Below are 22378 nucleotides of genomic sequence, written 5' to 3' on the forward strand. Positions count from 1 at the left end.
CAGAAGTGTTTCTTCTGAAATACCCCATGGCACTGAGATAAGTGTTTTCAGATATAATTTCATGTGATTATCCCCTAATAAGAGCCCTTATCCACAACTCTCTATCAGGTCTGGGAAGCACACATGCAAACTACCTTCAAGTAAATCCTATGCATCAAATTTTTATTTTTGGTCCATGAAGATTCTACTTTGCCGGCCAACTTTTATAATATTGCTGTTGTTGTTTAGTCACTAAATCGTATCCAACTCTTTTGCAACCCCATGAACAGTAGCCCGTCAGGCTCCTCTGTCCATGAGATTTTCCAGGCAAGAATACTGGAATGGGTTGCCATTTCCTTCTCCAAGGATATTTCTGACCCAGGGATCGAACCCGAGTCCCCTGCATTGGCAGGCAGATTCTTTACCACTGAATCATGAGTGAAGGTCCTGATAATGTTGCCACTCTATTAAAAAAGCAAGAAAGGAAAGTTTGAAGTTGGGAGAGATCTGGATCAATCTTTGTCACAAAAGTTTGTCCCATGTCAAATATATTTCCTCCCTGAGAAAAAAACTACAAAGCAGGGCAGAAAAACCCATGGAGTAAAAGGCAAAGTTAAATATTTAAATATAAAACCAGAAACATTAAGTTGCTATCATGGACTTACTTTGCTGCCAAATGAAGCAAAGAATGTTTTAAACTAATATCTAAGAGACGGCAGTGCGGTTTCAGAAGACTGGTATAGAATTTATTTTTACCCATTATTTTCTCCTAGAGCAGGGATTTTTATTTTGAAGCCTTTATGGGCTTCAGGGATTTGTGAATTCTTAGAAATTTGGAGCTGTTCTTGTATATACAGGCTTTCCTTTTATTTTCTTTCTGGGAGATGATCTGAAGTTACTAGCCAGTTTTCAAAGAAGTCTAATCTAAAAATCATTTGTTCTTAGAAGATTTTTTAAGACAGATGGGAAAGTTGAATGCAACGATATCAGTTCAAGTCCAGTGTTCATGAGATAAAAGATGTGCATTTGAGGTATGTTTCTTTGAAAGACAATCAGATCAGGACTATCTGGACAGTTGCAGCAAAACCAGAGAAATTAGAGAACAGCTGAGAACTGCATTTAGACAGGCCCACGGTCACATTCAATGCTGTACCAAAATCATCATTATCACCATTTCAGCAGCTAAACCAAAAAAATATTTTTTTACTCCTTGTTGCTGTTTAGTGGCTCAGTCACGTCAGACTCTTTGCGACCCCATGAACTGCAGCAAGTCCGGCCTCCCTATCCATCACCATCTCCAAGAGCTTGCTTAAACTCAGGTCCATTGAGTCGGTGATGCCATCCAACCATCTCATCCTCTGTCATCCCCTTCTCCTCCTCTCTTCAATCTTTCCCAGCATCAGGGTCTTTTCTAATGAGTCAGCTCTTTGCATTAGGTGGCCAAACTACTGAAGCTTCAGCTTCGGCATCAGTCCTTTCAATGAATATTCAGGATTTATTTCCTTTAGAACTGACTGGTTTGATCTCCTTGCTGTCCAAGGGACTCTCAAGAGTCTTCTCCAACACCACAGTTCAAAAGCATCAATTCTTTGGCACTCAGCCTTCTTTATGGTCTAACTCTCACATCCATACATGACTACTAGAAAAATCATAGCTTTGACTATACAGACTTTTGTTGCAAAGATCCACATAAAATCCAATTCCTGGTCAACAGGCAGCCTTCCATGAGATCATTCTAGGATCCAGGCTCCTTGCATCTTATGACTCTGTCTTCTTGCATGGCCTTGGAGTCCTCTCTTATAACTTAAGTATCTTGCCAATAGATAGGGGAAGAGAAAGAAGGTATGAAGGATCACATGAGGGTTGGACATCATTTGACCCGTACTCCTTCAGTCAAAATTCAGTCACAGAACCAAATCTAACTGTAAGGGAGGTTAGAAAATGTAGTCTAGCTGCATACTCAGGAGGTAGAAATATAACTTATGGTGAACAAAGCACATTTCTGCCCTATTCTCGTAAGTGAAAATAGCAGTGCCAGGCAGAGCTTGGAGAAGAAGACATAATCCTTCAGATACTGGGAGCAAGTCCAGTATCATAGCCAGACCAATGTATCCCACACATAATGGGCTGGAAGACAGAGGCAGAGGAAGCAAAGGAGACAGAGAAGGGTCTAGAGGGTGGGGTGTGCACAGCGACACAAAAGCCATGAGCAAACCATTCAGAATTTCAGACACAGAGGCAGCAGGAATTTGGAATTTCCTTAGTCAGTAGTAGAGCCAGAGTGACCCATTTAGTATTTAGGAGATGTGCGGTTTGGAGTGGAGGATAAGATTAGAGTCAGACAAGAGCTAGGATGAAATAGCCAAGAGCTAGGAAGATTATAGAGATGCGGCCTGGGCACGATGGTAGGGAGTCAAGGCAGGCCATATGTGACCTGACTCCTTCTTAACCAGCGTGGTGGACAACAGCTATGCCAATTCCTCCTATTTGAGGCCAGCATTGGTGCTACAGCCATTCAGGGCCTACAGACAGGGTCAGCTGGAAGCGGAGGCACAGGGGAAACTGGTAAGACCTGCCATCATCCACCCTCAAATGTTATCGGTAACTTTACTCTGCTTCTTGGTCCCAGAAAAGAGCCCTAACTAATCCTAACTTCCTGATAAGTGTCCTGGGATGAACCAAGACAACTGAATCAGCACATGCTCTTCAGAGCATAAAGCAAATGCCCCACTGAGAATATGGAGGAACTGGGACAGCATATTTGCTTACAATTGAGAATTAATAATAAAAATGACAGTTAACATGTACAAGACACAGTGCTAGAGCTACATATATATATATATTTACCCAATTTTACAGATTTAAAATTGAGCAATAGAGACTTATGAATGACTTGCTCAAGTAAGTGGCAGGGCTGGGATTCAAAGAGGTCTGGCTCTAGAGTTGATAACCTTAGCCACTATGCATATGGCCTTTTTTATTTAGAAAGTCAAATTTGGCCAGAATTTCATGTAACCTATTACTTTCTTAATGGCAGTGCAGGTGAAGATTTGCACTTTCCGCCTCCCCTGAGAGCTCATCTGCAATTTTGTTTCTAGAAAGCCATCCCATCCTTTTGGAATGAAGACTAAATCATGGTTATCCAAAGGAAAAGTCACAGACCGTTCACTGGAGTGACAGTCCTCTCAAAGAGTGTACTGTAATATGCAGTAACAAGCTCCGAAGTCACATGTCACAACTAAATGGCTGCAGTGTCAAGATTTGAAGAGACCTCAGGGACCACAGTCCTGCCCACGTTAGTGCAGAGAGGCTAAGTAGTTTGCAAGATGTCCCTCAGGGACAGAAACAACCTGTCCCACTTCCATGATAAAAACACTTGCCTCCTGACCGCGGGCCATTTATTTTCCCTACTGAGTCTAAGGGGATCATGAGTGTTAAGAGCCAGAAACTTCTGATGGTGATATAAGCAACTGCATTAATTCTTTGGCCGCTAGAGGGACTGCGAAAAAGATAAAAGGGTTCAACTCCATGGAATTTATTTTCTATAAAATAAGAAACCCAGTATCTTACATAACTAATCGGGAATTATATAGCCCTCTGTTTAGACATTTATTCATTCATCCCAGCATTTATCCATCTATCCATTTAGGCATTTATTCATCCATTTGCTATTTCCAGAATATCTACTGAGACAAAATTTAGGCTCAAACCTGGGTCACTATTTTCAGTCACTATTTTTCTTTCTGCTAGGTTGCCAGATTTCATTAACAATCCCAGTATATGGGATTCCAGTACATTCTATTATAAAATTAACTTTATATTAAATATGTTTGGGGACCTGGAATCAAGCCATTAGTTATGGCACACTTTGCAGTGTTCATCCATTAATCCAAAGAGGACTTGTTCACTCTGGAGTATTTCCTTTGTTTCTCAAGACTTTATTTCTGACCTCAAGGTGTCTTTTTACAGGCCCACATGCTTGGTCTCAAGCTGATTGTGGACAAGCCTCAGTCAACGATAAACCATCTTCGGTACCAAAAACGTACTCAGATTTCTGCTTAAGGCCTTTGTTGACCTTGTTGAAACGTACACTTTTCACTGTGGCCAAGACATGTATTCTCAGTTTTCTTGGAAAAGAGTGGGAAAATGATCCCCACATCCTGCTTCCCTATCACGACCAATCAGTCAGTGTTGTTTGTGCAAACGCTGAAATTTTACCTTTTGCACCTAAAAATTCTACTTACCAACCCAGAGCTCTCTGAGCTCTAAGAAGTCTAAAATGATTTAGCTCAGCATTTGGTTCTCACCTGAGAACATTATTTTCTGATGGTAGGAAGGTAAGTAACTACTCAGGTAAACAAGGCAGGATGCTGAGGTGCCAACATTCTGAATATGTTTATTCATGCTTGTATTTACGATTGCAAAATGTTATCCATACTACAAATGTTTGTTAAAAACAAGCTGTTACAAATCAATAAATAATACTAGCTACAACTATTCTCTACTATAAACAGAATAAGCAGAAAATAAACAAATGCTACTACTTTGGTATACACAGACATGCATTTTCTGTTATAAAACTGATAACACCATCATTTTTATTTCTTTGTAGTATTTTCCCTTGTGATACAAGTTTTTATTACACATTTCTTTGCACTTGTCTTACCAGTTCAGGTTGAAGGCATATAAAAGAATTACAGGAAACTGTTTTTCTACCAAGGGAGAGGGGCTTATTTTCTGCCATGTGGTCATTTATATAACAAATGAAAAAAGAAGCAAGGTACAAAAATTAGTGTGCGTGATATGTGTTCAAAGTTGGGAATACTGACTGGTATGAAAGGTTCTTAACTAGCTGCTCATCAAAATCATATATAATAGCCATTAAAAACTCCCTTAGCTAGCAGCATGGAAATCATTGACTTGTTTATTCAAAGGGTAGACAAACAGAATTCCTGGATACTGTTTCCATTCGGGTTTTCCAGCTCATATGGTTCCAGCTGACGATACTCAAAAGTCACACGATTTATATGTTTTCCACTGGAGACCATGCGCAGCACCGTGTGGTCACAGCCAACTTTCATCTGGGCTATAATTCACAGAAAAAGTAAGTTTCCCAGTAGGTTAGAAACCACAGATTCAAGCCATTTCTGTCCACAAGATCATTCAAACAGGGCGAAAGCAAGGAGACGTAGCTTCCTCTCATGTACTCAAACCAAGTGTCTACCATCAGGTGAAACGGTTTTGTTTTCATTTTCATTATAACATACAGCTGACCCATGAACAACCTGCATGTTAGGGCCGAGGACCCTCCCGCAGGTGAAAATCTGCATATAATTTATCATCTGTCCTCCACATCCATAGTTCCTCCAGATCAGAGGTTCCACATCCTTGGGTTCAATCAACCCAGGGTGGTGTACCCTTGTGTAAGTGGACCTGAGAAGTTCAAACCCGCGCTGTTGAAGAGTCAACTGTGTTATTGTTGAAGAGTCAGCTGTGTAATTGTTGAGTAGTGAAACTGAACTCAGCCTTTCTCCTCGTGTGCAAGAACACTGTCAAATAAAACTAACTATAAAGAAGTAAGATGATATCTCCTTGCGCTTTTTATGTTCTCCTACCTCCAAGGCGTGGTGGTGAAGGCAGAGGAAAGCAACCGTCTGTCCCTGCCGCACCTTTCCTCTAGCTGTATTCTCAGTGGGGGTAGTGCATCCCCTTTGGGACAGGTTGGAAATTTGCAGGGGCTGTTTTTTTCCCTTCTATTTGGGGGCGCACGTGGCATTTACTGGTCAGGGCTAAAGGATGGACTGTACTGCCAGACAGTTCTGTAGACCAAAAATATCACCTGTTTATTGTTTTCTAGCCTAGATAATGATTCTGTTTTACATATAAATAAAAATAGCATTTGCATGGTTTAGACATACACTGCTGCTGCTAAGTCGCGCAAGTCGTGTCCGACTCTGTGCAACCCCATAGACGGCAGCCCACCAGGCTCCCCCGTCCCTGGGATTCTCCAGGCAAGGACACTGGAGTGGGTTGCCATTTCCTTCTCCAATGAATGAAAGTGAAAAGTGAAAGTGAAGTCACTCAGTGAAGTCTGACTCTTTGAGACCCCATGGAGTGCAGCCTACCAGGCTCCTCTGTCCATGGGATTTTCCAGGCAAGAGTACTGGAGTGGGGTGCCATTGCCTTCTCCGAGACATACACTAAATGTACTAATTTTTGTTCTATTGTTCACCTGTACTTTTTCTAATGTTTTCCTGTATTTCTTACATGGAATGACTTTGCGATCCTTGCCTGGCTCCTCTGTCCATGGGATTTTCCAGGCAAGAGTAATGGAGGGGGTTAAATTCTTTTTCAGCTTTGTTGAGGTATAGCTGACAGAAACTGTATGTATTTAAGGTGTACAACATGATGCTTTTATATAAATACACATTGTGGAATGAACATTACAATCAAGCTAATTAACATTCATTACCTCACAGAATTACCTTTTTTTCATTTCCCACTCCCTTCCCTTCTGGCAACCAACTGTTTGTACCTACATGAGTTTCTGTTCTTTGAAACTCAGTAATTATTAAATAATTATTAAAAATTATTTTTAGTTTATTTCTTCAACCTCAAGCTGGTTCCTGAGGCAAGATTTATCTACCCTACAGTAATCCTTCCTGCTATTTTAACTTTCTCAATCTTTTTCACCTCTTTGTCTCTATAAGGACTAAATTCTGAGAAACATTATTATCCTTGTATAACAGCTACTTCAAAAACATGCACCTGGGTTTAAATGAAGTAAAACAGCCAGATAGAGTTATTTAGGTAAAAGTCAATTGGGAGAGATAATAAAATATAAATCCTGTAATTATTTTAATATAGGCGCCAGGGAGTCTAGGCTAAGCTTCTATGACAAGGTCCAAAGTTAATTTTCTTTAAATGATTGGGAAGGTCATTCTTTTCTGATCTTACTCTGAACTTTAATCTACATAACGTGCCTTATTTCCTTTAGTTAATGTGCATATCATTTATTTATTATTTGACATATTCCTAATTCAATCTAAAGGGCAAGATACCTAAGAGTTCATTGTATGAACAATTTAGGAGGGGCTCATGGAAACATGATGAATGAAAGAAAAAAGTGAAGTCTAAAATGAACCAATGAGTCAGATAATTCAAGCCTTCAAATTATCGTAAGACTGGTTTCAATCATTTAGATAAACCAGGCAAAATATTTGGGCTTGATCACACCCTTTTGGAGAAGGAAATGGCAACCCACTCCAGTATTCTTGCCTGGAGAATTTCATGGACAGAGGACCCTGGCGGGCTACAGTCCATGGGGTCACAAAGAGTCGGACTAACAGACAGACAGACAGACACACACATACACACACACACATGTTTACCTAAACCAAATTATATAATTCATGCACCAAAATTACTATAGCTTCAATGATCTAAATTTTAAGGGATGAGTGTTAGATCAGTTCTTAATCCAATCTTTTTATCCAGCTCAACCACATCTCCTCACAGGTGCCCTCCATCAGCATGGAAGGATCCAGTGCCTTTGAGAACGCAAACAGAGAGAAGCCACTGGTTTAAACCAGGGCTCAAGTGTAAACTAGCATAAACTAGCCCCAGATTTTTAGCAAAGTGGGTTTCTAGAAATATTTTCCCTTTATCTATGTATATTAATTCTATTTCAGAGTTTTTGCTTAAGATCCCAGCATTAGCTCAGAGAGTGAAAATACTGGTGGGCAGATCTGGGTTTAATTAAAACAGGTAACAGCTGATCAAAAGGAGGTCTGATTTGCAGTTTCATTATTTAGTTGGTGTGTGATGTGTGCTTACAAGAGGGAAGGGGGCTATGATAAGGGATGAAAGACTGCTCTTCTCTTTGACTTTTGTCTCTTAATCGATAATCTCTGGTTCCTGCATCTGAAGGACAGAAATGGGAGACCTTTATAGAAAGGTGTCACCTAACCCTCTCTCTCCTCACTTGGACTTCATTAATTAATTTGGTCATGAGTCAGCAATTCCACCTTCGCCCCACCCCACCTGAGCCTGATCAAATGGAAACTCCTCACTGATTCATAGTAAAGAAGACCTGATTCTGTTTGGTGCTGCACCATGAGCTAACCCGGTCTTTTATTACCAGCGACCACTTTTAGATTTCAGAATTTACCTCTCTTTTGGCAGTAGTCTTCCAGAGGCTGGTTTTGCTGTTAGAACTTGGGGACATTCGAGCAGTTCTGGGAATTTCTAATAAAGTGAATCATCTTTTGATGTATTTACTATGAGTAATACACACACACATATACATATATATGGTAAAATGACTTAGATATTACTTTATCATTATAGTATTACTAACTGATGATACATACACTATATGAACCATGGTTTTCAGTCGGCAAACTCTTTAGTCTCAAGAGGATGAAAGCAGGGACTTTGAAAAAGGTAGAACAAGCACGGTTCTATGGCATTTTCAGAGTTTTACCTACGGCCAACCTCAAACATGCAAGTTTGTTACTTCACAAGTTTCTCTCCCAATGTCAGATATTGTGGTCGTGCATTCTTGATGCTGTGTATAGGCTCAAATGCAAAATCCTCACATTGGTTCAATGTGCAAAATCAAACTTTTTTTGGTGGAACTTGCCCTTTCATGTATAAATAATTTGAAGTGTTTTATTTAAGGACGAAATCTTGTTGTTCAGTCACTCTCCGCGACCCCACCAGACTGCAATACCCCAGGCTTCCCTGTCCTTCACTGTCTCCTGGCGTTCGCTCGAACTCATGCCCTCAGTCTTTCCCAGCATCAGGGTAAAACTTAATAGGCACATAAATAATAATCAAAGAACCATCTTACCTGGGCCACGTAAAGGGTAGCAGAGATCAGCTAAAAGCAGCATCTTGGAAGGGTCCAAACCAGTTCCTCCCAGCAGCTCCACAAAGTCTCCTATTCCCCCACAGCCTGCGGAGGACTTCTAAGAACAAAGCGGCAGAGGAAGACGTATTTAAATCACCTACCGAAGTCAAACCAATGGCAAATTAGTGAATTCACTCCTTTAGGCCCAGACGTCCTGGAAGTGCCCTTTAACATCCAAGACTCCAGAAATTAAGACTTTTTAAAGAAAAAAAAGGAATTGCTTTTCTAAATTGGTTAAGTAATCATTTTTTAAAATGTGTGTGCATTTAAAAAAATTTTTTTTATAAGTGCAAGGACTAAAATGATGAAATCAGAATCTTTAAACTCCATATACGGTATATAAAAATTGCATCTAAAAGTGGTTTCATTTTTAAATCATTTGGACATACATATTGAATTATTTGAATTTCTTAAAGCATGCAGTCAGCGTTTTTATAAATAGGACTTCCATATCAGTTTTTTCCTTCAACTTACCTCTTTTCCTCTTCTTTATAAAAGACTTTTTTTTTGCTATGGAGACAATTCTTACCCTTTCTACTGATAAGGATTTCGATTAGTTATAAGAATATTAAAGAAAAAAACCAAACCCTCATTTGGGCTCAAATTAGCTAGAGTTACCATCAACTTTCTCCATCCAACTAAAGTAAATTTATTTCAAGCTATTCAAAATAGTTATCTAGTCTAAAACTCTGTGTGATCCACCGTAACCACCTTTTTCTACTTCCCTTCATCCTTTCCACTCTGTCTACAGAACTTCCTGGGCTTCAGTTTCCCAGGCAAACAAAGCCGCCCCTCTCCGCCCCGTCCTGTGATCAGGGCTGGCCTCGTGATCACAAGGCCCAAATCCACAGGGCTCACACTTACAAGGCCTAGAGCTTGGCTTAATGCTCTGTTGTCACTATCTTGAAATTCTTAATAATTTTAAAATAAAGTCCTTGTGTTTTCATTTTGTGCTGTCCCCCACAAATTACACCACCAGTTTGCCTGTGATCCTCTTCTTCATCAAGGTACACTCAAGAGACCTAGCTGAGTGTGGCAAGATGCTTAGAAGTTAACCAGATAGACCATACAACATAGGAACCAAAATCTAAAACAGAGAGTGCTGAATACACACGTGCATAAACACACACAGTCCAACATTAGGAAGATATTGAAATGTAACTGGAACTAAGCAACCAATAGAAAATTATATAACAGCATCTATTTGTCCAGTGAAAGGAAGCAAGTGGTGGTGGGAGGTATACATATTTAAAGCACCCACTATGTGCTCTGTTCTATGCATTTTACACATTTCATCAAACCATAAAATACAGGATTAGTCAGCCCCACTTTGTACAGGGCTCATGTTCTTGTATGAAAAGTAAAGGGAAGTAAAGGGAAAAAAATGTTATTGCCTTTCCCTTGAGTAGAGGGTATCGAGGGAGAACATGACTTAAGACTAAACATTCCAGCTGGTTCTATAGGTTCCAAATTTCACAGGAGGAGGTGAAGGGCAAAAGGCAGACTCAGGAGAGAGAAACGGGAAATAGGAAGTTGGGAAGAAATAGAAACTAAAATGAGGGCAATAGAGATTTCCCTGGTGACCCAGTGGTTAAGACTCCATGCTTCCAACGTAAGGCGCGTGAATTCAATCCCTGGTCAGGGAACTAGGACCCCAAATGCTGTGCGGGGCAGCCAACAACAACAACAACAAATTAAAAAAATGAAGAGAACAAAACCCAGAAACAAAGAGGTGAGGAGCACACACTCCCCGGCATTTGGTGACTTTTCTGTCCTCTTCCCAAACCTCTCAGCTATCCTCAGTAAACAATGGCAGGAGCTGGGTTGTGCAGGGACCTCTAGATTTCTCTGCGGAGGTTCCACCTCCCTGGACTAAGTTACTCTCACCTCTTGCCTAGACTATGACGATGGCCTTTTAGGTGCACTCCTGTACCACTCGGGCCGCTACAGCTCATTCATCATCATTCATGGAAGCCAGAATAACATTAGCACAATCCTCTCCTTCCCATCATGGGCTCTGTGATTTAATTTGGTCATGAAGCCAGCAATCCCAGCCCCCCCTCACCCACCAGATCACGGTCAGATGGATTATGCCCGAGCCCCTTCAGTGGTTTGCCACTGCACAGAATAGACTCTTGCTGGGCTCTCCACTCTGGCTCTGCCTGTTTCCCTGCTGCTGTACCATAGCACAGGCCCCTACCTTTGCTTCTTTCTGTTTCTGGAGCTCAGGAAGCCCCTCCTGCCTCCGAGCCTCTGCACAACTGTCGCCCTGTTCCCAGCGCTCCTGGGGCTGCCAACTCCTTCTTACCTATCACTGAAATCTCACTTTAAATGTCTCCTTTTCAAACGGCTTCTCTCCTGACCATCTTAGCTCAAGTAGTTGCCGGCCCTCTTTCTCCCACCTTCGCCCGACGCCACTCTGCTTCATTTTCTGTAGGGTACTCATCACTGTTTGAAACATATTATTTTTTTGCCTGTCTCATCCCCTAGCATGTAAGCTCCATGTGAGCGGGACCTGTTTTGTTGAGCAGGACCTGTTTTGTTCATTGCTAATTTCCAGCATTTAGAATAAGGCCTTGCACACAGTAGGCACCCTAAAAAAATTTTTTTTGTAAAGCAACAAATACTTAGAACACTGCAGACTTCACACTGTTTTAAATGGTAAGCACCAAGATTACTCCTCATAGCCAAGAATAGCTAAAATGCAGATCTCTCAATCTACCATACTTCTATATTAAACATCAAGAATGACATACAGTCTCAAGCCAGTAAGGTTATGCCAGAGACATCCACTTATCCCGGTCTTTATCAAAGGATTATTCTTCCACAAAGGTTCAACTTAAAAAAATATAAGCACTGGCCTATGAGTTTAGGGCTTAAAGGAAGTTGTACATACTGCTTTTCTCAGCCCTAGTCTTATTCATTTATTAAATCTGTCTGATTAGGAATTTTCTTTGACGACTTTCTTCGATGCCGATGAATATATCAGTTGTCTTAACCTAGGCATAAGAGAACATAAAAGGAGGTGAGGGTGACTCAGAGGAAACGAGCTGCCAGTGCAGGTAAATGTGGTCAAGGTCAGCACAACTGCAAAGTCCATACAGCAGTTCACGAGGGGGGGGGGGGCGGGAAGTAGATGGGGAGTCTCAGCTAAAGTTTTGTTGCAAAATGTATGGCATGAAATGTAATGCAAAAAAAAAAAAAGCTTCAAAACTTTACTGTATTTTGCAATATAAAAATCCAATTTTGTATTTTCTGCTACACTTAGCATTCCTTCATCACACAGTTCTGTCAATGAAGACACTTCCTTCATGTCGAAAGAAAATTCCAATAATCAGAAAAACAGCTGTGTAGATGACTCACACTAGGTTCTGCTAGGAGAGAATTTCTGTAAAAGAGGCGAGTACAAGAGAGTTCAATTGTAATTATATGCCACAACTTTGCCAGTTGGAAACATGTCTTACATCACGAAAAAAGCATTCAAGTAGGCAGAAGGGGCACCTGAGCATGCAGCTTGCAGCATAATAGGAATAGAAGAGGAGTGTGTTCAGGCGGCGACGGCCGGCTCGTGTGAGATGGAACAGCCAGACAGAAGGACCTGCCGCTCCCGGTCATCCACGTTCGCCCTGTATGATTACTTTTGCTCTCAAAAGTTTGCTGGGGCCTTAGGAAGTGACTGGGGAGCAATGAGCAACTCACCTTTAACTGCAGACCATTTAAGTGTCCCAGGGTGAGATCGGATATTTTGATCGCTACAGGATAAATGATGGAGAAGCTGCAGTTGCGATGCTGATGCGGCATGACCAGAGTAAACCTTCCGTTCGGGGTCTGGGAGATGATATTGCAGGCTTTATAGAAAAGCAAAATGACATTTTCACTATCTTGTATGCTGGGCTTTTGTGGAAATTTATCTTATCCTATTCTAAGCTTCTGTTAATGGTCTAGGGGCTTGAGCCCCAGAAGAGAATACATATCACAAAGGTGATTTTGGAGATGGGAAGGACCCGGGGAAGAAAAACCACCAGGGATGTATCTACATTGTTAGGAAGCCCTGGGCTCTAAGGGGCTTCTAATTGTAATCTCAGGGGGTCACCTTATTTTTAACACTCACAAGACATAAATTAATAACCAACCAAACAATACTAGCTGGTATAAGTTCTAGGAATACTTCATTAACTAGGGTCTTAGTTCAATCTGGAAGTCTGGAAGAATCAAGGCTTAAAGAGGAGACCAGAATTCAAACCCCGGTGGTCTGAAACCTTTATTAACTGAACTTGGAGATATATGTTACTTTTTAGATAATAAAGTAAAGAAATATTGAACCCGTTACAAAATAGGCTGAGAAAATCAGAAACCAGGCTTATATCTGATAAATATTTACTGGGTGTTAAGTGGTAAGTTGACTAAAAGGTAAATCTTTAATGTTTATTTATTCCCAAAATTTTCTGAAAATTTTTTTTGTATCTCAGGTCTAGACTTACAATAAATTTATTCTTTTAGCTATGAAATTAAAAGCATCAGAGTTTGTGCTGTTTTCGGCCAATTACTGGACAAAAGTTTCTGACCAGACTATGTCAGAATTATCTTTTGTCTCTTTCTTATATTTTTAATCACACTTAATTTCAAAGGGAACTGAAATTCCTTGATGATTCTAGAAGATTTCTGATTTCTAGCCAAAAAAGATATAGGAGAAACTGTTGTCCTCTAGTATTATTCTTTTCCAGTCCTCAGAAATAGCCCTTCTGGGTGCTTCTTCCATAAAAAGTTACTTTGTTTTTTAAAAATAAAAATTGAGAGATCAGTCAGTAGATTATTTTTTGGCAGATTAGGTAGGCACCATTCTTCAACCACATGAAGTGTTAACATTAATACTATTGTATGTAACCAAAAATGATTATGTTTTCTTTACCTGATTTTTTACAAACATTTTTCTCTTAATGGGGAAAAATAATAAATAGATGAATGAACTCATTCTGATTAAGATAATGTGTTTTAGGCCTGGGCTATTTAGCTTTATAGCATCTTTTCATGTATCCATCAGAAACTAAATAAATTAGAGCAATGGGTTCAGACTCAGAAGGCAACACTGAGGTCCTCCGGTCCAACCCTCTGCTCAGGCATGAAATCTGTCTACACATCCCAGATACCCAGTCTTTCAGCATTTACCTAAGGATCTCAAAGACTTCATATCTGAATCCAGGTCAATGGAATGACTGGAGGGATTAAAGTTTGTCACTGAATACATTGTAGTAACTCAGGAGATCAGAAATAAGACTGGGGAAAAATAGAATTCTAGCCACCATAGGTTAGTATCTTACTTAGCCTGGTAAATAAATTAAAAACTGATTTGATTTTCATAATAATGAATCACAAATATCCTTTAGGTCATTTCTAATTACAAAAGAATTTCCATTCAAATCCTTCCTCACTTCAAATTTCCTAAGTCTGTGCAATGATACTACTTTTGAAAAGTAGAATGGACGCTCTCTCCCCCCAGTTCCTGCCTTCTAACCGAGAAGTCAGGAAGTCCACTTACGGAAGAGGTTAGGCTCTGTCTTCACGGTTATTGTGAATCCGTTTCCTGGCTCATGGACCCGGAAGAAGATCATGGCCACGTTCTGGGAGGATCTGATGCTCCTTCTGCTCAGACCACTGTCACAGAAATCTACGTACCTCTCAGTCGTGGGGAGGGGGTGATCCTGGGAACTGGGGAATTTCTCCCCCTTGAGAATCCAACCATCAAATACCTTCCAACAGAAACACAAAGATGATCACGTCCATCAGCTCCTGAAATTGGAAATGTGTTGAAAAGGGGGAAAAGCTTACCCAGCAATGGACCTCCAATTATAAGTAGGGAATAGACAGACTGCACCCCCCATGCACACTTGCTTTCTATTTGTGTATATTTTGACTGGATTGTTTGCAAGTCATATGATTAATTAATTAATTAATTATTGCTTCCCCCCCGTTTATAAACTCCAATGTGTCCGAACCAAATACTTTCTTATACTTTATCATTTTAGCCACCTTGGTAAATAAAACTACAGATGATATACATTTTTGTATTGGTCATTATTTCTCACACATCCTACCTTCAGAAGAATTCCACAGGATCATAATCTGGACTTCAGTTTTTCTCTTTCCTCATTAAAATATGAACAAAATATCTCAAAAATAGACAGCAAAAGGACAAACTGGAGCAAGAACTTTACCTACCTGCCAACGGTTATACATACCCATTTCCCCCATCTTTAAACTTATCACACATTAAAATGTCAAGAGCTACTTTAACACTTAGACAATAATGTCTGGTATGCAAATTAGGAGTTTTTTCCTTCACTTGTTGAAGTTTGTAGTTTGGCGGGACAAAAGGTCAGAGTCTATTGACTTTATTCTTAAAATCAGAAGTCTCCAATTTAATGAGTTCAACCTAGTTCGAGTTAGTAACATTACCAGCTACAAATTCCTTCATCAGATCAGTTCTCTTCCACTGCATTTGACAGTTTCCAAAATAATTCCACTTAAGAGTTTTAATCATGTTCACTTTCACTGGACTGGAGAAGTCCAGCAACCATCCCAAGCTGACCCCTAAGGCTCACAGGGAACTCGAGTGGGGATGCTATGGGACTGGAGGACTTGTCCACACCTCATCCCTGCCTCAGACTAGATTCCTTTCAGCATGCCTCCCAGTGGCCAGTGCCCTTCTGCTCCAAAATCGGGTCACCCAGGCGTGGAAGACAGCCTTTGGGAGCCTTGAACGATTCCAAGAGAGGGACCTACAGGAGCAAGGCGGGCTCAGATCTCACACGTGTGAGGTCGCCTTCTAACCAGGGCCACGGGCTCGCGGACCTGAGCGCTCCTGCTAAATGGGCTTGTACCACTTTTCATCAGCCCCAGGATGCAACAAGCAGACCGAGAGCTCACAGAGGGGAACTTAAACCACTGCAGGAGGCACCAGCCCTTCAGGGAGTGAGGGGAGGTTCCTTTTGCCTGGGGATCCCGCTCCGGCACCAGCTGAGCGCCTAGTTGCCGGCTCTCGCTGCTGGGTAGCTGGGACACGTCCCTTGCCCACCTGGCCCGGGGGCGCCTCACCTGCAGGATGTCCCCCCTCAGACAGTCGATGGAGACCAGGTCGTAGTGGATGGTGATGAACTCCTCCGGCTCTGCGATGAAGAATGTGGCGCAGTGTAGCTGCGGCCGGTCGGCGGTGAAGGTGAACTGGCCCTGGAGGCTCAGCATGTCCACGCACCCTGGGGGAGGGCAGCGGGGTTGGCTGCAGCCCCCGCGGCGCCGCCTGGGCAGCCCTCTCTCCGCTCCCGCGACTCCCAGCCTCAGCGCCCGGCTCCCGGAGCGTCAGCCCATCTCGCCCAGGGGCACCTCCTCGGACCGACCCTTCGCGATGGGAATCTGGGCCTCGAGCTCCCTCCCAGGGGTCCGGCCAGCCCCCACCTCCCCACGGCCGGCAGCCGGGCAGCCCGCACTCACGCAGAGCGCGGCGGTACAGCGGCTCCCCCTCCAGCTCCCGCTTCGTGCTGGCGCCACCGGCGAGGTGTGGAAAAGGGTCGTGGTCCACTGCTTCCCGCAGCTGGCCAGGAAAATTGGTCAGTCCGGAACAGTCCAGGGAGGGGAAGAGGGCATCAGAAGCGGGGTACCCTCCCTGCCCACGGCACAGAGAAGCAAGTGAGCAGATCAGTGTCTCCAGGGGGATCCGGAGAAGATGGAAAGGTTCAGACCTTTTCCATCAGATCGGGGTACCCCCGAGGGGCCAGAGGGAAAGGGGGAAGAAGTAGGCAGGAAGACCTAGAGGATACCCGGGGAAAGAGGGGGCACAGTGAATGAGGAAGAAAGAGCTAACCCCGACATAATCTGAGAGCAGAGGCAGCCTGCCCATCCCCAAGGCTGGACACTCAGGGCTGGAAGGTGAGATGGGTCCGCCCCAGGGAATCGCTCACCTCCAGGTACCGGCTCTCTCCTCTTAGAGCCAGCAGGCAGATCAGAATGAAGTGACACTGAAGTTTGAAAGTGGGGGCCATGCTGGCCCTGCCTCTGCAGCTGGGGCTTCCTGCTCCGGAGGTCTCAGGCTTTGCTTCCCAGGCTCAGCCAGGCTGAGAGCTAGAAGCTGGTAGGGTCCCTTTGCTGGGTCCCTTTTATAGAGCAGTGAGGAGCGGAGGCTCTCTGCCCCTTAACTGATCTGAGCTCAGTAACCATGGGTTACCTGTCTCCGCGACAAAGTGCGTGGCGATGACGAGGGTCCAGCCCTCAGCCACAAATTTTCAGAGTGGTCCAGCATTATTCACCAAGAATGATTTCAGACACTTACAACTTAGTGAACTAAAGGAGGGGAGAAAGAATGAGGCAGGAACAGAGAGTAAGGGATGGCATTTACTTGACCTGCCACATGCTGGATTATCCTCTCCAGTGGATATGCAGGGAATTTCTGACTTTGCAAAGCCAAGTGACAATGTTACACATGGGCATAAAATGCCCACCCCCACACACAGCCTTATCATACAGCCTTGTCCCATAACCTTAAATGGAATCATGTTGGAAATTGTCAGAGAATATAGTATTCACGCGGTTGCCTCTCAGGACGAAACTTGAGGAATTTTCAGCTCCAAGGAGAAGCTGAAGTGTGATTTTGCAGAATATTGCAGTCATGTAATTCAAGCTTTCTTTCTTCCCTTGGTTGTTGCTGTATCCTGGTCCAGTTTCATGTAAGCATTTCCTTAAGAGAAAGCTAACTCTGGAGTCCGTGGACATCTGGATTTCAGCCAAACTATGTCATATGGCCTGAATGTATAGAGAGGATGGACGCACTCCAGGATCTTAACATCCATCTGAACCCCTGAGAGATGGAGTCCTTCCATTTCATGCCCTCAAATACCCGGATTACTTTCATACTCCAGTAGAAAGAACTCCTGAGAAGCTTTATTAAAATGGCTCATTAGCAAATTTTCAGGGCTAAACAAACGACTTAGAGATGCAGGCATAAGTGAAGCTTATCTTTGCTGATTAGATGAGAAAATTGCTTCTCCTTATGTCCAAAATTATAGGAAATATGAATGTCTCCACTTCTGGTCTTTCCACCCCTCTCCAATCTCTGGGATTCAAGACAACTACAAATTCTAGAAAACTGCACATTTTTACCTTTGCCTGACAGAAAACTTGGTTTCCACCCACAGCTTTCTTTGCTATTAAAATTACTACAGATAATAAGACTGTCATAGTGTTTTAATTCAAGAAAATGGTTGCATATTTAGTATATAAATATTCTGAAGCAGTAATCTGCCCACTGGTTCAGAACTTGATATTTTCTTATTTTTTTCTTTTTATATGTCCTTATTTAAGACAATTCTGAGCTCTGAAGGAGCCACCTCTTTATTGTTTAACCTGGAGGCCTTCCTACCATTGTCCAATTCTGTAAACAGACCTCAGACCACAGAGAGCCTGGGAGGAAAGGGCACCCAAAGGTCATAAACACTGGCCATCATCTCCTTCTACCCATTCTGGGGTTGTTCAGATGTCTGAATTTTAGAGATGATATAAAGAAACCTGAAAGGAATTTTTTTAAAAAAAGTGAAAAACACACCGCTTAATCCCAACTTGCCTGGCCCAACATGCTAGGCCTGTCTCCCACCCTGGCTGTGCCTGGAGGGAGGCTATGCTACTCACAGGCCCATCCTCCTTTCTAGTCAACCCAGCCATGGCCTTGAACCACTGAGAGATGGAGTCCTTTCATTTCACACCTTCAAATACCTGGATTACTTTCATACTCCAGTATGTAGCCCAGTGCTCAGCTTGGAGACCCCTGTGGGTCTGGTTTTATTAGCATTGTCACAGAGACATTCTGCTTCAGATCAGTCCTGCACACACACACACAAGCTCATGGACCCCCGTGATGGTCCTAGCATGCATTCGCGGGTGCTCCTCCTCAGAAAGCACACCCGGGGGGAGCTGGGATGAATGAGGTGAAACTCGATGACAGACGAGCAACATCCTACTTTATGGAAGAATCTACAAACTGTAGTATTATAGAAGATGGATTTCATTCCTGCCAAAGCCTATGTGGGGAAATTCAAGTGTAATTTTCACCAGTTTGATAAATATCTGCTAAGTCAGTGGAGACCATGTTCTATTTTGTTTTTATTTAAATAAGAGTAACTAAAGGATGAAACTAGAACCTACAGGGGAATGTCAAGAAGACGGAATTGGAGGGCAAAGAGAAGCAGTTGGCCATTCTCTATGAACAAAAGCATTAAAAATGGGGGAGAGCGATAGAGGGGGTCAGCTGGGTTAGACAGAATACTTTCTGGACAGTAACTAGGTCTGTGAAGAGGAATTGTTTTTGTGGACCGATTCAGTCATTCAACTAGCTTAATATTTGTTTAACCAAATTTGATTATTTTGGTGTACGTTCTAAGTAAACTCAGAGTCCCCATGCACCCTGGTTGGAAATTATTGGTATGTTCACCTCCATTCTCAGCCCACGTTTTAGTTTCTCTCCATATTTTTCTAGACAACCTCTCCCATGCTGATGTTAATACAATCCCCGGTCGGTGTTTTTTAGATCTTAAATTATTGTTTGGCAGGGTTAAGACATCCTTTTCATTAGGTAAAAGATATTTTCTTTCACAAATCCCCAGAGAAGACCGTCACCATGTAAAGCCTGAAGGTCCAGGTGACCACATGGTACAGAACCATATTCAATCTATGAACATGGCAGGGATGAGGTTTTAAAATTGCGCTGAGGCTGAAGAGGTGCACATAGCCAACTTCTAAGCAGCATGGAGAGGAACTCTGTTGTCACTCGTGGGGCCTATGACATGACTGTGATAGCCAACCGCTTGCTGCTGGAGACTGCCAAGGCTTATGCACTGTGGTGTCAGAAGTAGCAAAGGGAACAAGGTAACCCCAAGTCTCTCTACTCTGGGGTTGGTCCAAGACGCCCTTAAGTATTCCCTATACATAATAGTGGGCTTCCCCAGTCGCTCAGCAGTAAAGAATCCACCTGCAAGGCAGGAGATGCAGGTTCGATCCCTGGGTCAGGAAGATCCCCTGGAGAAGGAATGGCAACCCACTCCAGTATTCTTTGCCTGGAGAATCTCATGGACAGAGGAGCCTAGCAGGGTACGGTTCATAGGGTTGCAAAGAGTCAGACATGACTGACGTGACTTAGCATGCACACATAATAGTACCCTTTTTCTTTTGTTGATCACTTGAACAGACAACGTCACGAACATCCACTCTAAAGATCTTCCTTTTCTCTTTCCTAAGTGGGACATGAACTATTGAGACTGGGAACTATGATTGACTTCTTTTTAAAAACTTTAAAAAATAATTTCATTTATTTATTTACTCTGGCTATGTTGGGTCTTTGTTGCCACCCAGGCTTTTCTCTAGTTGCAGTGAGTGGGGGCTGTTCTTCATTGCAGTATGCAGGCTTCTCACGGCAGCAGCTTCTCCTACTGCAGAGCACAGGCTCCAGGGAACTCGGGCTTCAGTAGTTGTGGTTCCCAGGCTCTAAAGCACAGGCTCAGCAGTTGTGGTGCATGGGCTTAGTTGCTCCAAGGCACCTGGGATCTTCCTGGATCAGGGATCCAACCCATGTCTTTTACACTGGCAGGCAGGTTCTTTACCACTGAGCCACCAGGGAAGCCCAAGAATACTGGAGTGGGTAGCTGTTCCCTTCTCAGGGGATCTTCCCAACCCAGGGATTGAGCCCAGGTCTCCCACACTGCAGGCGGACTAACCACCACCAACGAAAACAAGCTTTCAGTTTCTTTCAAGATAATTTGCTGTTTGAATGAATTTGACTATTTTTTAACAGATATTTTTAATAGGTAAGGTTGAGGCGACTTAGCAAGGTTTCTTTCTCAGATGTGTTTGAGGTCAGGAAGGAAGAGACTAAACTAGCTCCTTGGGGAACCTAATGTAAATTGGCCTTTGAGTGAAACCATCATACATCAGTGATTTTCAACTCAGATCTGTGATCTCCTTTTGTTGTGATTATGACGACCAGCTGTTAATAGAGGTTAGGACTCCGGGCGGCTGCAAGAGACTGATAGCAAGCTGGAACTGAAGGGGAAAGGGAAGTCATTATGCGAACACTGGCTTGCAGAAAGGAAGGGCAGAAAACAGGAGTGGGGGGCAAATGCTGTTTCCAGTCTCTCTGTCTCAAACTGCCTACGCCCAACATCTGTGGTGCCAGCCACCAACAGTTCCTAAGCTTTCAGTTCACTAAGCTTTACATGTTACCATTAGACAAGTAAAATACTCTGAACCAGGGTACTTATAATTCCCAGCCCACAAACTATGTGAGAAAAGGCTCAGAGGCCAAGGGATAGGATCTGGTCAAAACATGACTGTCCTCATGATAGCCATATGGATGGAGAAGGGGAGGCAGTTTCCAGGATTAAAAAAAAAAAAAAAGTGGGGGTGAGGGTGGGGAGGGGGCAGCTACTGGACTCACAAAATAATTAAAATAATAAAATAAATCCACTGTTTCCCCATCTATTTCCCATGAAGTGACGGGACCAGATGCCATGATCTTAGTTTTCTGAATGTTGAGCTTTAAGCCAACTTTTTCACTCTCCTCTTTCACTTTCATCAAGAGGCTTTTTAGTTCTTCTTCACTTTCTGCCTTAAGGATGGTGTCATCTGGATATCTGAGGTTATTGATATTTCTCCCGGCAATCTTGATTCCAGCTTGTGCTTCCTCCAGCCCAGCGTTTCTCAAAATAATAGGGTCTTCAAAAGAGAGAAAAAACAAAAACAAAAACCCTGTTTCAATGCCTTTGTTCATCATAAGTTTTCTCCCCTATAAAATGGTGATCTACGCTAGGCTTATCACAGGCATACCTCATTTTATTGCACTTCACAGATACTGCGTCTTTTACAAATCAAAGGTTTGTGAAAAATCCACATAGTCAGTGATTGGCCTTCTTTAGCAATAAAGGATTTTTAAACTAAGATCTGTACATTAAAATTTTAAGACACAGTGCTATTGCATACTTAATAGACTACAGTCTAGTATAAACATAACATTTATATGCACTGGGAAGCCAAAAATTTTACTTGATTAACTGTAATATTCACCTTATTGCAGTGGTCCAGAACCAAACCCACAACGTCTTCGAGGTATGCGTGCATAAGAATTAAATTCTAATATAATATATACCCTTCAGAGAGAATGGCCTGAAATGATAGCTATTATTAAATTATACCAATAGGGACTTCCCTGGTGGTCCAGTGGTTAAGAATCCACCAGCAATGCAGGGGATGCGGGCTCAATCCCTGGTCAGGGAGCTAAGATTACACATCCCCCGGAGCAACTAAGCCCATGCGACCAACTACGGAGACCACCTATAGCACCACTGGAGTCCGAGCACTCAGGAGCGTGCCAGCTGGAACTACCGAGTCCATACACCACAACTAGACCGTCCGCATGCTGCAGTGAGAGACCCTGCAGGATGCAACAAAGGCACC

At 42.7% G+C, this 22378-nt stretch overlaps 1 protein-coding gene across 1 annotated transcript; it reads right to left on the reverse strand.

The window, feature by feature from the left end:
• Nucleotides 1-4907: 4907 nt before the first annotated feature.
• On the reverse strand, nucleotides 4908-16926 carry CRHBP (corticotropin releasing hormone binding protein). Its single transcript, XM_068966651.1, has 7 exons — nucleotides 16846-16926; nucleotides 16379-16478; nucleotides 15986-16143; nucleotides 14430-14640; nucleotides 12593-12741; nucleotides 8834-8951; nucleotides 4908-5065 (listed from the first exon to the last, which is right to left on the reverse strand). The coding sequence occupies exons 1-7, from the start codon at nucleotides 16924-16926 to the stop codon at nucleotides 4908-4910; spliced, it is 975 nt and encodes a 324-aa protein (XP_068822752.1).
• Between the last annotated feature and the right edge of the window lie 5452 nt (nucleotides 16927-22378).

This window comes from Capricornis sumatraensis, chromosome 2, assembly GCF_032405125.1.
Source record: "Capricornis sumatraensis isolate serow.1 chromosome 2, serow.2, whole genome shotgun sequence".
In the NCBI taxonomy this organism is placed as follows: Eukaryota; Metazoa; Chordata; class Mammalia; order Artiodactyla; family Bovidae; genus Capricornis; species Capricornis sumatraensis.